General features: G+C 37.3%; 1 protein-coding gene across 1 annotated transcript in view; it reads right to left on the bottom strand.

Annotated features, from left to right (window-relative positions):
* The window catches only part of DNAI2 (dynein axonemal intermediate chain 2), a 33,025-nt gene that overhangs the window by 1,810 nt on the left and 13,338 nt on the right, over positions 1 to 17,877 (bottom strand). Inside the window, exons 9-13 of the mRNA XM_087887047.1 lie at positions 8,908 to 9,131; positions 5,741 to 5,876; positions 4,224 to 4,370; positions 3,334 to 3,561; positions 978 to 1,022 (exon numbers count right to left, since the gene is read on the bottom strand). Coding sequence (XP_087743173.1) covers positions 978 to 1,022; positions 3,334 to 3,561; positions 4,224 to 4,370; positions 5,741 to 5,876; positions 8,908 to 9,131 — 780 coding nt within the window. The remainder of the gene's footprint in view (positions 1 to 977; positions 1,023 to 3,333; positions 3,562 to 4,223; positions 4,371 to 5,740; positions 5,877 to 8,907; positions 9,132 to 17,877) is intronic.

Raw genomic sequence — 17,877 nt, 5'->3', positions numbered from 1 at the left:
TAGTTATTTTTTTTAGAAAGAGCCACAGCTTAGTCATACTCCACTTTGTATCAAGGCTGCAGCTGTGGAGATGCTCAATAGTATTAAGTATCTGGGGGTGTAGATAACTAACAATCTGTCTTGATCTCTTCATACGTTAATCTTTAGTGAAGTGTGCAAACCAGCGTTAGCATTTCCTGTGTCAGATGAGGAGAACAAATCTTTCTCCTCCTGTTCTGGCCACTTTTTACAGAGGCATGATTGAGAAAGTTTTAACAAACTGCATCACTGTTTGGTTTGGTGGCAGCAGTGCCTCAGATAGAAAGTCCATACAGAGAGTGGTAAGGACAGCTGAGAAGAATATAGGAAGCTCGCTTCCCGTTGTTCAGGATACTGCTTATAAGTGCTACGTGCTCAGAGCTCAAAGCTTTGTTAGAGACTCCACATACCCACTTCATGGTTTCTGTTCTTCCCTCTGAGAGGAGGTTTTGAAGTATTTCTAGCAGTACTATTAGATTCTGTAACAGTTTTGTTCCCTATGCCATCCGTCTTGTAAATTTGCAGGTTTTTTGTTTTGCAATGCATATGTATACATTCAAACTAGACTGACCTTTCTCTGTGTCATATATGTATGTGTACGTGGTTATATGCATAATGGTTATCCTTTGAGAGGTGAATGCAATGAAATTTCATTTTAAGGTATGCTGATTAGTGTATATTTAAAGTAACAATGAAGTATTCTATTCTATTCTATTCTATTCTATTCTATTCTATTCTATTCTATTCTATTCTATTCTATTCTATTCTATTCCTGTTTCTATTCCTGTTTCTATTTCTATTTCTATTTCTATTCTCATTCTGGAGATTTGAAATAACATGAACAGAATCTATAATCTGCCTCAACATTGTGCCCTTCAGAAATTTTGGAGTGATCTCCAGCGAAGGTTCTCAGTTATTGGAAGACTGATTCATCACAAAATGTGGAAAAGGATACCAACCTTAGGAAGAATTACTTCACTGTCATCGTCTTCAAACTCCCGCTCCTAAAACATAAAGAATTTTCAATAGATGAAGTAACATGAAACTGATCCATACATCATTCTTCAAATCCTGCACTTTGTTACCTCTGAGCTCCCAGGAACCTCACTGCCTACAGGAGTACCTTCACCCACATGAACTTGCTCAAATTTTAAGACTGCAGTTCCTCCTGTTTGATCCCCAGTTAAATTAGACCTGTTTGGTGAGACCTAAAGAACACATTACCCAGATTGCAGAACTAATTCTTTGGGAAATCCAGCCAATCCATTATTTGATGCTTTTAAACAGGCATAGATTAAATAAAACAAAAGATGCCAAGCATAAACAAATGAACAAAGAAATAATTGAATATAAAGTATTTCCAGTTTTGCTGAGAGAGATGAAGTTTTAGCTGATATATATTGATGCTTTTTATAAACTTTACAAATCCTTTGACACTGAGGGACCATCTTTTCTCATATGAACAGTTGCCAAAATCATCATTGTAAGCCATTCATCTTTGCAGCACAGGAGGGTGGCTACTGGAAACCTGGTATTTTTTTTCCTGAGTGCATCCTGATTTTAGCATTCTTTCCAAAGGGAGATTTGTTTGATGGTATCATGCTATATTTTGCTAACGGACAAAATACATCCTGTTCTTCTGAGCTTTAAAGTGTTTTATTGTGTGATTTTAATTACATAATGATTTAATAATAATAATTTAATAATTTATAAATATGTATGTCTCCCAACACCCAACAAAGAAAATAAAAAAAAAAAGATGGCAACTGCGATGAAGCAATAGATTACATGGATTATATCTCTCCCACCATTCTTGCTGTTGGTTTTATTTCTGTTCTATTATTAATTTTAGATTGTTGCACAAATCTAAATTGTTTGATTTTATGATTTTTCTTACTTATTTTAACTTTAATTTTCATACAGCTGCTCACTATTAAATTTCTCTGTTTCTTCATGCCCAAGATGTTATTTTTATTACTGTTTTAACCACTTGCTCATTAATAGGAGAAATAAGTGGAAATGCTTAGAGGTTGGATATGGATCTTTAAGAGGAATGAATGATCCCCTAGAAAATACCAACATTCTAGGCTGCAATCCTGCAGAGTTAGGTTATTCCTCTGATGCAGAGGAATGCTCTGACACAACCTACAGGTAGTCCTTGATTTACAACTGAGCGTGGAATTAGGGTCATAAGTTGTGCTGATCAGCAAGCCGTCATGTGATTGACCTAATTTTTGATCATTGAGTATATCACCATGGCCATTAAATGAATACTGTGATCATTAAGCAAATGCCACAGTCATTAAGCAAATCCATTGTCTCCAATGAGTGGTTTTTTTGTCAGAAACTGGAAATAAATACTGGGTTTTGGCAAAAGGAACCCTATAGTAAATCGTGGTCACATGATTGTGGGATGCTGCAAATAGCCATAAATGTAGGCTGGTTGCTGGGTGCCCAAAATGCAGTCACATAATAGTGGGGGAACTTTGTCTCTGGGTTGTAAGTACTTTATTTTTGGGTCTGTTGTAACTTCAAATGGTTTTTAAGAAACCAATCATAAGTCGAGGACCACCTGTACACAAATTCTCATCTTTCCTCATGAAAATAATTAAATAGTTATCATAACTATGACTATTTTTAGAGTTCTACCTTTTGCTTTGCAAAAATGCTCCTGTATTGTACAGTAATCTACAGCAGAGGTGTCAAACTCAAGGCCCGGCGGCCAGATCTGGCTCGCTGGGTGCTTAGATCTGGCCTGCAGGGCCACCCTGGAAACAGCAAAGGACCAGCCCACTGTGCCTCTGCCAGTGAAAATGGAGCTCAGCCCGAGCTCTGTTTTTGCTGGCAGAGGGTTGCAGGAGGCTCTTGCAGCTGAAAATGGAGCTCATGAGGACTGCAGGCGGCCCTCCCTAGCTCCGTTTTCGCTGGCAGAGAGTTGTAGGAAGCCATCACAGCCAAAAATAGAGTTCGAAAGCCGTTTTTGCTGGCAGAGCGCACACGCCACCACAGGCGCCCCTGAAACAAGTGACATCGAGCTGGCCATGCCCCCCCGCCCCCCCAAGGTCAAACACAACCCTGATGCAGCCCTCAATGAAATCGAGTTTGACACCCCTGATCTATAGTATTGGGAAATTGCCTTTCCCATCTTTAGTCTGAGATGGGATTAAATACATTATAAGTACCACCCAACAAATATTTTTGTAAGACTCTCCATCCTTTTTTGGTGTTTTGTTTTGTACTCATTATATTTGCCACTCAGAAAGGCCTCCTTTCCCCACAGCCCACCGAGCTTCCTGTTACCAGTTGCATAGTTACCTTTTCCACTTTTGATTTGGCTTGAGCTCGTTCGCGGCGCCGGAGTTCTCCTTCAATTATCTCAAAGAACTCTCTATGCACTCGTTTCATAACTTCCTGTGGCTTTTCTTCCTCAACATCTTCTTTGGCCTCTTCATCCTTGCCTTCCAGCTTGGTTTTCTCCTTGAGACGCATTTCACGGTGGCGTGCCTCCAGAATCTTCTCTCGCTTCGTCTCCCGCTCAAACATCTGAGATGCACATTGTTATGGGTGAAAGGCATTCAACTAAGTTCTGCTCATAGTTATTGTGATAGCAACACTCTTCTATTCTACAGGGTACCAATAACAGGTAGATAGTGGGAAAATTGCCTGTCACAATAATATATTACTGAATGTTTGTATTCTACCAGCAGCAGCACTCTATTGATGGAAGGGATCTGCTGTTCACTTACTGGCTCATAAAGCAATAATTTGATGAAACTGATGAACTGTTGCTTGTATACAGTGGCTTAGCTCTTTTGACGGACAGAATTAACAGATTACCTTGGCTGGTTTATATCAGTGAAAGTAAAGGCTTCCTCAGGCTGAACTTTGATACCTGATAGCCACATAGCCTTTTTTTCCCCCTTGGGAGCAAGATGGAAATGTTTGTTTTGCTTCCAAATATTAATCAGCTCTGACTCTGATTACCTTTTTTTTTTTTTTTTTTGAGATCCAGTCCAGATTTGCTTGGAACTATCATATGTTGTGGCATTTATGCTAACAAGAATACTAAAAAAAAAAAAAAAAGGATATAGAGAACAAAGATGGAAAACTAGAATTCAACCCAGAGAAGGAACAATCTCACTTCAGTTCTCAGAGGTTTGCTTGTCTGGCACTTTGCCCATTTGTGACAATCAGGAGATACTCACTGCTGAGGCCAGGTTCTTCTCATTCCGTTGCAAAGTACAGAGGCCAGAAGAAAATTCCAGAAGCGTTACTGTGCCCAGCTTGGATCCACAGCCAATAAAACGCCCATTATCCTGCAAACGCAGACTGAAGAGAGGCTCATCGCAGACCTGGTGGAGGAAGACCAATTCAGGAGACAAAAAAATATATCCATGTCAACTCTTTCGCATGTTTACGACAACATGTAAATTTACCATAAAAAATATGTAATCCTCCTAGAAGGAGCCATTTAGGCCATTGAGTTCAACTTCCTATTCAGTGAAGGAATCCTAATTAAAGTTATCCAGTCTCTGTTTGGAGATATCCAGCGAGGGATAATTCACCACCTCCTTAGGTAACTGACTAGACATTCAGCAAGAATTTGACTTTCTGTTAACTTTAGACTTCAGTGCACTGAGTACTAGAGTGCAATTGCAACCTGTTTTGAAGACCTCGGATCTTATTCTAATTCAATTGTCAAACAAAAGGGATTTCCCTCCCCATATATTTCTTCTATAAAGTTGATTTTTATATTGTCTTTCAATAGTAAGATGACCGGCATATACACTTAATAAATAAAATAAAAATAAGGGGAAAGAAACCAGATTTATAAATTGGCATTTCTGTTTCAGCAGTGATTATTATTCTTTGCAAACAGTTTTACACGGAAACTTTAAAGCACTTATTAAAATATGGATTGGGGCTAGTTTCCATTATGATGCACACTGGGCTGCAAAATTTCTAGGGTCCAATTTTGCTGGGACCTGAAGTTTAGTCTTTCGAGCTTTGGCACTTGTACTGGAGCCCATCTTCAGAGTGTGAAAGTTTGGAAGACTACACCTTGAGTCCTGGTGACTGACCAAGATAGGATCCTGCAACATTATCCTGGGACACATATATTTGCCTTCATTCGTGCAAAATTTCGCCTCAATGAAAGAGGCAAATTGTGTGATTGACATGCCAGTACAGCAGCATCAAAACAATTGTAGTGGGTATGAATCAGAGGTGGGTTTCAGCAGGTTCTGACCAGTTCTGGAGAACTGGTAGTGGAAATTTCGAGTAGTTTGGAGAACTGGTAGTAAAAATTCTGACTGGCCCCGCCCCCATCTAGTCTCTGCCTCCCAAGTCCCAGGAAGGAAAAGGGGATTTTGCAGTAATCTTCCCCTAGGGGGGGGACGGAATGGAGATTTTACAGTATCCTTCCCCTGGAGTGGGGTGGGAATGGAGATTTTACAATATCCTTCCCCTGCCATGCCCACCAAGCCACGCCCACCAAACCATGCCATGGTTTGAACTGGTAGTAAAAAAAATTGAAACCCACTACTGGTATGAATCCCTACAGAGCCAGCAAAGTGACCTCAGTAGTATGAGTTGATACATCAAATCAGAGAAAGCTTGTAATTAATGTAACTTAAGAGAGAAGATCTTACAACAAAAAGATCGGGATACAGAAACCCATGGGGCAAGGCATGCGTGGTTGTTTTCCATGTCCTTAAATTACCTTCAGGTGGAGTGTGGGATCATTTTGTTTGAAAAGGAAGTCCCACACATCAAGGGTCCCATCCATCTTAGTAGTGAAGAAGACAGCTGGTCGAGTTGTGCTCCAACACCCATCTGTGAGATAAGCCATATGGTATCTGCCGAAAACATATTGTTTATTTTTTTTCTGTGCTAGTCTCCCTATGAAGATCCTACTTTGAAAGATGGCCTAGAAATACTCTAAATAAGTAAATGTTTATTCTCTTCTATTACAAAGGATTCATTTAAGATAGCTGCAATTTGTAAGTCCTTTTGTACAAAGTACATGAATCCTACTTGTAAATGTTGAGGTCTGAACTTGAAATACCTGCATATTGTCCTTGACTTAGAACAGTTCATTTAGTGACCATTTGAAGTTACAAAGGCACTGAAAAAAGTGACTTATGACCATTTCTCACACTTAATGACCGTTGCAGGATCCCCATGGTCACGTGATCAAAATTCAGACACTTGACAATTTACTCATGATTTTTGCAGTGTCTCAAGATTTATATGCTCACCTTTTGTGACAGTCTGACAAGCAAAGTCATTGGGGAAGCCAGATTCACTTAACAACTGTGGCAAGGAAGGTCGTAAAATGGGTCAAAATTCACTTAACAAATGTCTTGCTTAGCAACAGAAATTTTGGATTCAATTGTGGTCGTAAATTGAGCATTACCTGTACTAAATACTTTTATAGAAATTTCTTTATTTCCAATATTTATAGTCCTCCTTAATCCTAAGAGACCCTGTAGTAATGGCAAGATAAAATATATAGTGTAAAAATTAAAAGGGTAAAATTTGTAACAAAAGTCAACTATCAGCCAAAACGCACATTTAAACAAGAAGGCTTAAACTTGTTTACAAAAAGCATGCAGGCTTGGGTGTCATCTATTTTCCAGGAGAAAAGAGGAAGATATTCTATTCATTCATCCTTTCATCTAACCAACCATACATGTGGTATGTGCATATGTATATCATCTATGTGTGTGGATATGACAAAAGTGAGAAAGAGAATGAGGCAGAACATGCTAAATAACAATCAACCAATAAATTCTGTAATACCAAGTGGGGGTAGAGGGGAGTGAGGTTTGGATAAAAGGGCAAACCATTACTGCCGTCATAGTTCTTCTTATTTGGAAGTGTTGAAATGTATATAAAACAATAGCCTTCCCTGTGTTTTCAGCAAACAAAAACATTTCTGATCAAATAGTTGTAAAACTTTGAAATCCAAAGCATTTCAAGCCGCGTTTCAATTCATGAACTCAACAAAATGGTTAGCTTTGATTTGGAAGGAAGGCCTTCCCCCCCACCCCCCCCCTCAGCCTGGACTTCTGGTTTCTAAACAGAGGATTAAAAAATGGTTGCCATAGGGATTAGGCTTCAGTCAACCTATGAGACAATGGACCAGTGTGAAGAAGTTACAAAGTTGGAGACTTCTGATGGCTCTGAGCCCAGAATGTACTCTGATAAAAAAATTAGGATTATATGACTACTGCCCAGACAAAAGGGAAGCTGTTTTGGGACAGTGAAAAAAAAAAAGCAATATGATTTTTTTCCTCCCAACCTACCATCTGCTAACACAGGACCTTCTTCTTTTTAGTTACTGTAATACAGGATGAGGAGTGGGAGTACTGAAAAAGCAGAATGTATCAGAAATAGAAAGAAATTAGGGAATGTGAGACATAGAAATTATCTCTTCTTTACCAGCTCTTTTCTCACTCCAATTAATGTGTTAATTATTTTTGCAGATTTCACTTTGTTATTGTAACACATGCTTGTGATTTTTAACTTAAAGAAGCATTTCTTTATTTAAATCTAACTTGGCAGATAGAATCCATCTAAGTTTAATTGCCGGTCTCACTGTTCCGTTTCCTACCCATGAAGAATTTTCAAGTGAAACTCAAAATTGGCTATTTTTTTAAAAATAGTTTCTTCATTGCTACATGGATTAAGATGGATACTTTGCTTTGAACCTCCACGTAATTCCTCTGGAATATGCCTTCTTCCCTTTAAATAGGAATGTATGTAAAACAAAGTTATGCCATCAGTGGCTAAAACATTGAGCTTGTCGATCAGAAAGGTCGGCAGTTCGGTGGTTTGAATCCCTAGTACAGGTCTCCTGCGTGAGCAGGGGGTTGGACTAGATGACCTTCAAGGTCCCTTCCAACTCTGTTATTGTTACTGTAACTGACTTAGAAACCCCAAAGGATGGAGAACTAATGAGGTGGCTGCATTACTACGGACATCCTCCATTTGTTATTCCTGTTTAACTGTTTTTATAGTTTTTAAATGCTTTTAATACTTATTGATGATAATTATTTTAGATATTTATTGTTTTAGCTTTGTTGTATGCTGCCCAGTGTCACTTGGACGTGAAATGGGCAGCTCTATACATTAGATAAATAAATAAAATGTAAGAACTACTTCACTTTGCTCTTCAGTGCAAGCAGTTCCCCACTTTACTTTTCATTTAATATCACATTACATTTTATATGAAACGCATTCAGACATGAAGATGCTAATAACACCTTTGTGATTAAAAAAATGTATCATTGCATATGTTTTTGAGAATGAATTTCAATCCATTTTATCAGATGGGCTGGGATCCACAAAAACCTATGCAATAATAAAATGTTAAGACCTCTTTGATATTCTTATAGAAAGTATGTGAAACAAATATTTTACCTGCCTTTTGTTTTCTGTTATCAGTATTATTGGCAGGGTCTAGGAAGAGGGCCTTTTATGCTGCTGCCCCTGCATTGTGGAATACCTTGCTCTCAGAGGAGAGGAAAGCCCCCAATTTCTTGGCCTTCTGCAAAGGGGTCAAAACTTGGCTGTGTAGTCTTGCGTGGGGGACACAGGGGCCCAAACAACCATGGGACTGGTTGGCTCTACAAGAATACCTCCCCCCCCAATTCACCTGTATTCTAATCCCCTATCTTGAAATTCTTCATCTTTTAATTTTTTAAAAATGTTTTATAATTTTTTAAAAAATTAATCCTAAATTATTCTGATTGTAATGTATAATTTTACTGATTAAATTGTACTCTGGGCATCCAGAGTCCTTCTCCTAGGAAGATAGGCGGTTAAGAAATATGAACTATAAATAAATTAAATTAAAAATAATGGCTTTGCAGAGTTACCTACTTAGTCCACATGATGCATGATTCTTTGCTCTCTTCCGACCAAATGCGTGCTGTCCAATCTCCAACAGTCATAAAGTTCTTGGGGTAGAAAGGATTTCTTGACAGAGAATAGATGGGGCCGTGGTGGCCACTGAACGTGCAGACAATTTTTTCAGCAGGTGTCTTTGCCTTGCGGTTACAAGAAATTACAATCCCTTGCTCTGTTCCCACCATGAATTTGGTTGGCTGTGGAAGGCCAATGAAAAGTTACAAATTACTTTACATGTTTGGAACTTCTATTTGCTTGACAAACAAAACTTCCTAAAAAGGAACAATCTACCCATCTAGTCTGCTCACCAGTGATACATATGGAGAAGAAAGACAGGGATAGTATTATTTTCAGAAACAGTGCTGCAGAATTTATTAACAAAGTCTAAACATGGCATTCATAATATTCAAAATGACTTATGATTTTATTTTAGCTGGTCATCATGTGGTGTACAAACAGGATGTACACATAATTAGCACCTGTGTTTATGTTATGTTCTCACCTGCATTGGCCACAATATTTTGATACCTTCACAACAGGGTACAGCAATAACCATTTAATATGAAAGACAAGCTCTGTGACATTGAAAAACAAGTTCAAAGAATAATATGAAATAAAGTTCATACTTTAGAAGCAAACATGATTCGAGAAATTATGTCTGTTACCCTAAATAGTCAGTTTATAATTCTCCAGCAAAGCATGGATTGTGTATGTGTTAATATTTTTTTCAATGCAGGGGAAAAGAAACCTGCTGCTTTTATGAACTTTGTATGAACTTACTTTATTTCAAAGCTCTGATGTTAGATCTGGAGCTTGTATGTGTGCTCATCCGTGTATGTGTGTGTGTGTGTGTGTGTGTGTGTGTGTGTGTGTGTGTGTATTTGACAGAGAGAAAGAGAGAGAAAATAAGACCACAAGTGTGATGGACAGTGATGTCCTTATCAATTTAGCCACCCTACCATTTCTCAGAAAACTACATTCACCTTGATTAGGGACTTGCTTGACCATGTAACAAAAAAGAAAAATGATGTTTATCGAGACCTGTTCCTACTGGCTATAGCGATAAGGCCACAGCAATTAGCTCCCTGGTAAATTATCACTGGTCTCCCTCCCCACACCTCAAGTAGCAGTCTCTTTGGAATGAGATTTAACATGGTGTTTAAAAAGTGTGTTTGCCAACATGGAAATGAGCAATACGTTGCCAATTGGATTTGCAGGATAAAGAATTCCACTGGTACCCACTATGCAGTTTTCAACCTTCATCTGCAGACTTCAAAAAGGGAAGTTAGATAATGTGATGGTATACAGGCATGTTTGAACAGAAGGCCCTCTGGAGTATGAGCTGAGTTTTCAGTTATAATAAATATTTCTATGCACATTTTTTTTTTGAAAGAGGAAGGCAGTTATGCACTAATGTCCACTCATTCGGTCAAGGTTCTTCAGAACTTGTCAACTCTCCCAATAAAGCCCTAACAACTTGACACCGTGGCTGTCAAGATATACTACAAAATATTCATAACCATGCCATTAAAATAAATTGTAGGTCTAACTGCATGTTTTTAAATTGATATTTCATTCATTCTCCATATTACCTAAACACTTTTGCTGCTATGGGTTTCATCTCCAAAAGGCATTTCCCTCTTTTATACAGGTAGACTTTGACTTACAAGCATTGGTTTACAAAGTTACAGCAGCACTGAAAAAAGTGACTTACAACTGGTCCTCGCACTTAAGACTGTGGCAGGATGTCCACAGTATGTGATTAAAAATTAGGATGTTTGGCGACTGGCATGTATTTATAATGGTTGTCGTGTCCTGGGTTTATTATAGTTTATGTATTATATTTCTAGAAAAAAGGAAAACAGCACAACATTTCTGAATTACAGAATTACAGGTAGTCCTCAACTTACAATGATGATTGAGCCCAAAATTTAGGTTGCTAATTGAGAAATTTGCTGAGCGAGTTTTGCCCCATTTTACAACTTTTCTTGCCACATTTGTTAAGCGAATCGCTGCAGATGTTAAATTAGTAACATGATTGTTAAGTGAATCTGGTTTCCCCATTGAATTTTCTTCTCAGGAGGCTGCAAAAGGTGATCATATGATTCCGGGACACTGCAACCATCATAAATGTGAGTCGGTTGTCAAGCATCCGAATGTAAATCGGTGATCATGGGGATGCTGTAATGGTCATAAGTGTGAAAAATGGTCATAAGTCACTTTTTTCCATGCCATTGTAACTTTGAATGGTCACTAGGTGAATTGTTGCAAGTCAAGGACTAGCTGTACAGTTTTTCTTTCTGTATGGGAAGAATGCTCTGTTTAGTTCTTGATAGGAAATTATTCCAGATTTTAAGATCCATTATTTCATGCATTTTTTTTACTTAATAGGTATTATAATTAAAAAAGTCAAAAAAGGAAATAAAAAACAATACTAATAAAAGGACAAAATTAAAAAATATTAACATTTATAACAATGATATATAAAAAACCAATATAAGCAATGAGATATTGATGGATAATTAAAATTTCAGATAACCGGCTATTATATCATACTGCTAATATATTCTAATACATTCTTTAAAACCTTAAAATATTATAAGGTATTTCATAGTTCATTTATAGTGAAAACATTTTTCTATTGAGCTTTAAGATATTAGTACACATATTGCTATCCTTAGTTTCTGATGCTGTAAACAAAAAACTTGTGGGAAGGACTTGTGAGAGTAGGGGGTAAAAATCAGCAGATTCTGACAGGTTCTGGAGAACCAATAGCGGAAATTTTGAGTAGTTTGGGGAACCGGCAAATACCACCTCTGACTGGCCCCAGAGTGGGATGGGAATGGAGATTTTGCAGTATCCTTCCCCTGGAGTGGGATGGGAATGGAGATTTTGCAGTATCCTTCCCCTACCAGGCCCACCAAGCCACATCACACCATGCCCACCAACCCACACCCACAGAACTGGTAGTAAAAAAATTTGCATTTCACCACTGCCTGAGAGGTTGTGGATTGAGTAAAGACTGGACCATACAGATGCTTAGATTTACTGGAAGTCAAGGGTGCTAGAAGACAGAATCTTGCGGGATCTGAATAAAATAAAGTTGAGATGAGGCCTGAATTGGAGATTTATTTAAATGAACTTGCAAAGTCTACATCTAAAACAGAGATTGCTGTAAAGACTCCATATCGTGTTTTTGTTTACTGAGCAGCAAGTTCAGAGCAATGTATCATAAATAAAAGCATGTGGTTTATATGTTGCGAAATTTAGGATCAGACTCAATAATATCATTAAATGTTAAAGGTTTAAATATATATCCTTTTATTTACAATAGGCATTCTATATTCACTGAATATTCACAGATAGAAGCAAGGAAAAGGGGTGAAGGTGGCTCCTTATATATACAATGGGTGGAGCTATAAGTAGGAGTGGTGAGTCATGAATACATTAAGAAATAAGGAATAAGTTAACCCTTGATGTTCTATATACATACTATTTACACATTGGAGAATAAGGCATTTATATCTAACAAATCCCCCTCTAAATGCCGATTAGTTATACAACACCAATTACATTCAGATTCGGGACAATACAATACATTTAACTTGGAAGTTAAATATTTATGCTGTTTAGAAGGTAAAGGCTTTGTCAATATGTCAGCCACTTGTTCTGAAGTATCACAGTGTATTGCTCTTATAAATCCGTCTTGAGACAATTGTCTTACATGTTTAAACTTTATATCTATGTGTCTGGACCTTTGTCCAATGGCATCTGATCTAGATATTTCAATAGCTGCTTTGTTGTCTTCATTCATAACAAAAGGTAAAGCGGGCTTTTTCCAAACATCTGAAATCAAATCATTAAACCATACAAGGTTATTCGCAGCTTTGGATAAGCAAACATATTCTGCTTCTGTTGTTGAAGTGGCTACTAGTTCTTGTTTGCCGGTATACCAATAAACTGGACAGTTATTTAAAAAGAAAATATAACCTGATGTACTTTTTCTACAGGATGTATCTCCGGCCCAATCCGCATCAGCGTAACATACAAGTTTTGGTTCATTATTATCACTAGGTTCTAATATTAGACAAAAATCTAATGTATTTTTCAGATATCTTAAAATTCTTTTGACAGCTTCCCAGTGATACATAGTTGGCTTGCTGACATATCTGGACAGTAAATTGAGTGGTAAGGCTATATCTGGTCTAGTCCAATTTGATATATAAAGAAGTGAACCTATGATTGACCTATAAAAGGTATTGTCCTTAAATTCAGGAGATGATTCATTAGTATTTCTGAGAAAGTCAGTCTGCATAGGAGTATCACAGGGTTTAGCATTGGTTAAGTTACATTTGTTCAAAAGTTCTATAATCTTATCTTTTTGATTAAGTTTGAATCCTTTTCTAGTTTTGTTAATTTGTACACCAAGATATTTGTTCACTTTCCCTAATGATTTCAGTGAAAAATGTTCATTTAATTTGTTTACAAAAGTTTCCCTTCTTTCTTTATGCTTTCCAATATACAAAATGTCATCAACATAAATCAATACAAATTCAATATTGTCATTACTCCTTTTGACAAAAAAACAATTATCAGCAGATGTAGCATTGAAATCCATGGTTTTAAGTACTTCTACTAGACAATCATACCATCTTTTACCGGATTGTTTTAATCCATATAGACTTTTGTTTAATAACCAAATTTCATTTTTGTTGGTGTATTGGCTGTGGGGGGCCCTCACATATATTTCCTTGTCTAGCTTTGCGTGTAGGTACGCAGTCTGTATGTCATATTGGAATACATCAAGATTGAGTGCTGATGCTACCACTAGAGCTGTTTTGACACTCTCTGTTCTTACAGTGGGGGAATATGTGTCAGTGTAGTCCTCTGGATACTTTTGTGCATAACCTTGGGCAACTAACCTAGCTTTGTACAGGGTATTACCTTCTTCCAGGTTTTTAATTTTATATATCCACCTGGTACCAATAATTGTTTTGTCCTTAGGTGCAGTTGTAGGTGTAAATACATTTAATCCTCGCAAACTTTTCATTTCTTTTTCCATGGCTAGTTCCCATTTTTCTTTTTCTTCACGAGGAAGTTTTAGTACTTCTTCGTATGTATTAGGTGTTATGGGTTCATCATCCATATGCATTACGTAGTCCTTATATTTATTTGGCATCTTATTCCTGTTGTTCCTAATAATTCTTTCAGGTTTGCTATTGTTATCATGCATATATCTTGCTTCCTTTTTTGTTAGTGTATCAGTCTTTATTTTGTGTTGACTATTTGTCCAGGTTTTTGTTTTGTTTGTTTGTTTGTTGATATTTTGTTTATCTACAGTTCTTTCTTCATGATATCTTGTTTCTTTATGTTTATTTGGGAATATCTCATTAAGATGTAGTTTGGACCAATTGGCCTGTTCATGGAACACGGCCGTTCTGGAAACTATAAATTTGTTGTTGCTATCAATGAATCTATATCCTTTAGTACCAGTTTCGTATCCCATGAACCTAAGTCTCCTGGATACATTTTCTCCCTTTCTTCTTAACTGTTTAGGTATGTGTACGTCTGCAGTGACTCCAAAGATGTGCATATGTGCTAATTTTGGTTTTCTATTATACATTACTTCGTATGGTGTTTTATTTATAACACTGGACCAGGTTCTATTTTGTGTGTAATTTGAATAATGTAAGGCTTCTGACCAAAATTGTTTGCTTAAGCCGGCATCCTCTAATGTGCATCTAATCATGGTTTGTAACGTGGAATTCTTTCTCTCTGCAATTCCATTTTGGAACGCAGAAAATGGACTGGACGTGTAATGTAGCATTCCCCTATCTTTTAACCATTGGGAGAATTCTTTGGACATGAATTCACATCCCCTATCTGTCATAATTTGTTTTATTCTGGTATTATGTTGCGTTTCTATGCGTTTATAAAATTCCTTAAATTTTTGAAAAGTTTCATCTTTGTGTTTCAGTGTATAAACAAATCCATAACGACTATAATCATCCACTATTGTCAGGAAATAACGTTTCCTATAATTAATTGATGGGGTTAGTGGGCCTACTAGGTCCATGTGTACTAAGTCAAAAATTTTGTTAGTTGATCTAGTAGATTTTCTTGGTCTGGGACTAGTTTTCAGTTTTGTAGATTTACATACTGAGCATTCTAAATAGTTTTCACAATTTTTTATTTTGACACCTTCTGCATGTTCAATCATTTTTTGTACTACAGGAAAGCTGGCATGTCCTAACTTCCTATGTAAGATATGAGCACACTCATCATGGATTGGCTTACCTATTTTTGGTTTTTCTATATGGTGTGTATCAGTATGATCACTAGATATTTTACATTCATCATTGTCACTGTTGCTAACATTTTCATCATCTATTTCTACACAGTCTTCTACATTTGAATCAATATTGTGTAACCATTCTTCTTTTGTTATTAGGTAAGGTAGACCTCCTTTAATCATCACAGTACCTATATTACTTTTATTTTTCTCCAAAGTTGCTTTTCCCTTTGAGAAAGTTATATTAATGTCAGAGTCTCTACTTAGTTTTATGGCACTTAAAATATTATGAGGTATTTCAGGTATTAACAATACCCCCTCTATTTTTCCTAGACCAGGCAAAGTTACATTCCCTCTGCCTAATACTTGAACCTTATCTTGGTTAGCTACCTTTATCACAAATTTATCTTCTGTAAAAGAAGACAATATATTTTTGTTATTAGTGGTGTGATTTGTTGCTCCAGAATCAATAAGCCAATTATTGTTCTCATTTTGTTGTATTTTTGTGTTGTCTTGTTTATTTAGTCCATTCAGTGAACCTGATTTTCTGTCTTTTGAATTTTCTCTGCCCCCTCTATTTTCTCTATAATTTGGTGGACTTCTATGTCTATGTCTATCTATGGAAGAATGTCTATAACTGTGTCTGTTCATGTATTCTGATCTATGTTTTTCTTTTGAGAATCTGGGGCAATCTCTTCTATTGTGTTCCTTGGATCCACAATTATAACATTTATATGCCTCATTATATTTTTCTTGGAAAGCTACTTTCCTAAAAGGTTTGTGTTCTACGTGATTGCTAGAACGATTTTTTCTTGAATTGTCTTCTGCTATCAATTTGTTGGATAAGCTTTCTATGGATAAATATCCTAGGTTAATAGTGTCTAAGTGTGACATAAAATTGTCCCATGATGAATCAAGTGAGTTAATAATAACACTTTTCATTGTTTGGTCTGAGATCACTTCCCCCCTCATATGCAGTTCAGCCCTTATTTTGTTTAAAGAAATTAAATGCTCACTTATAGAAACCCCTGGTTTCACTCTAGATGAAAAGAAATCTTTAGACATTCTTGTAGTAGTAGCTACACTGTCACTGTGAAACAAATTAAACATGCATTGAATAATTTCTGAAACAGTCAGGTTTGATTTGATGCTATAATACATTGCAGGACATACACTAGCTATTATTAAGAAAAAAGCTTTATGGTGTAAACAATCTATTTTCAAAGTCCAAGGTCTTCTTGGGGGACTAGTGATAAAGAATAACAGATTCTCTTTCATAAAAACGACCTGGAGCTGCTGGTACCATTCTTGTAAGTTAATACCGTCAACCCTTAGCTTTGGGAAGTCACTGGGTAAGTTCCCCACATTATTTTGTCCGTTACTTACAACCTGAGGCAGTCCGTGGTCTTGTAGATGTAGAAAGTTGCAAAACGGCGTGGGGATGTCTGCAACGAGTCTGCGCGGTTCTCTTATCAATTCAAATCTTCCCGGATCATCAGCAAGACTTCGCGCATGCGCGTTGTCCATTTCTCCTTTGGCGTCGTCGTGGAAGGTTCTCTCCTGGCTGGTTCGCTCGTCCCGCTCCTCTTCAGACGAGTCGGTCTCTGGCTCGGTCTTTGGAGTCCTGGTGACGGTGGCTGCTCTTCTCCTTCTTTTGTGAGCGCTGTCACTTGCTTCAGTCTTAGGTGTAGGGCGGAATCGGCAAGGTTCTCTGGGTTCTGGTGTCGTCGTTCTTGAAGTTAGGGTGGAGGCATGCAGGTCTCGAAGCATCGGTTTGTTCGTTTGCTTCTTTGGTGATTCTTTGATGATTTTCAGTTTTGGCCCAAATGCAGCAAAAAGCGTTTTCATCGCAGACTTTGTTTGGGACTTTGTTGAATCATCTTCACTCTCCGATTCAGATTTTTCTGAGGATTTTGAATCCTCCTTCTCATTTTCATTGTCTGATAACGTATTTCGCGCCAGAGATTTTGAACTGAGCATTTTGATTGGTTCTGCTTCGCTCATCTTGGAGGTCTGTTGGAACCAAGATGGCTGCCATTCAAAATTTCGCGCGGGATCACATCTCTTCTTCCTTTTAACGATCTCTTCTGTAGTCATATTACTCACAATTTTTGGTTCTTTAGACTTCTCATTGGCGACGTTTTTTCCTCTCGCTGCTCCGCTGGTCCTCAGCATTTCTTGGAGGTTCGCGATGAGGTTTTCATCATTCTTTTGGCTTTTTAATAGTTTTAATATTTCTGACCTGAGTTCGTTATTCTCTATTTCGGTTTCCTCCTGGTCATCATTCTCATCTATTACTTCTTCATCTTCAGTAGTGTACTCTTCGGTTTCTCTTGAGATTGCATTTGTCGATTCGTTGATTATTTCTTGTTCTGTTTCCATTTCTTTGCTGTAGGCCCTGGTGTTGGGTCTATCTTTCTTGGACATTTTAATTCTTTTTTCTTTTATTGAGTCAATTAACCATCCTCTGCTACCAGATTGTTGCGAAATTTAGGATCAGACTCAATAATATCATTAAATGTTAAAGGTTTAAATATATATCCTTTTATTTACAATAGGCATTCTATATTCACTGAATATTCACAGATAGAAGCAAGGAAAAGGGGTGAAGGTGGCTCCTTATATATACAATGGGTGGAGCTATAAGTAGG

Source organism: Pantherophis guttatus, chromosome 2 (assembly GCF_059756535.1).
Source record: "Pantherophis guttatus breed Tessera chromosome 2, ASM5975653v1, whole genome shotgun sequence".
NCBI lineage: Eukaryota > Metazoa > Chordata > Lepidosauria > Squamata > Colubridae > Pantherophis > Pantherophis guttatus.
This window is presented reverse-complemented; position numbering and strand designations above follow the sequence as displayed.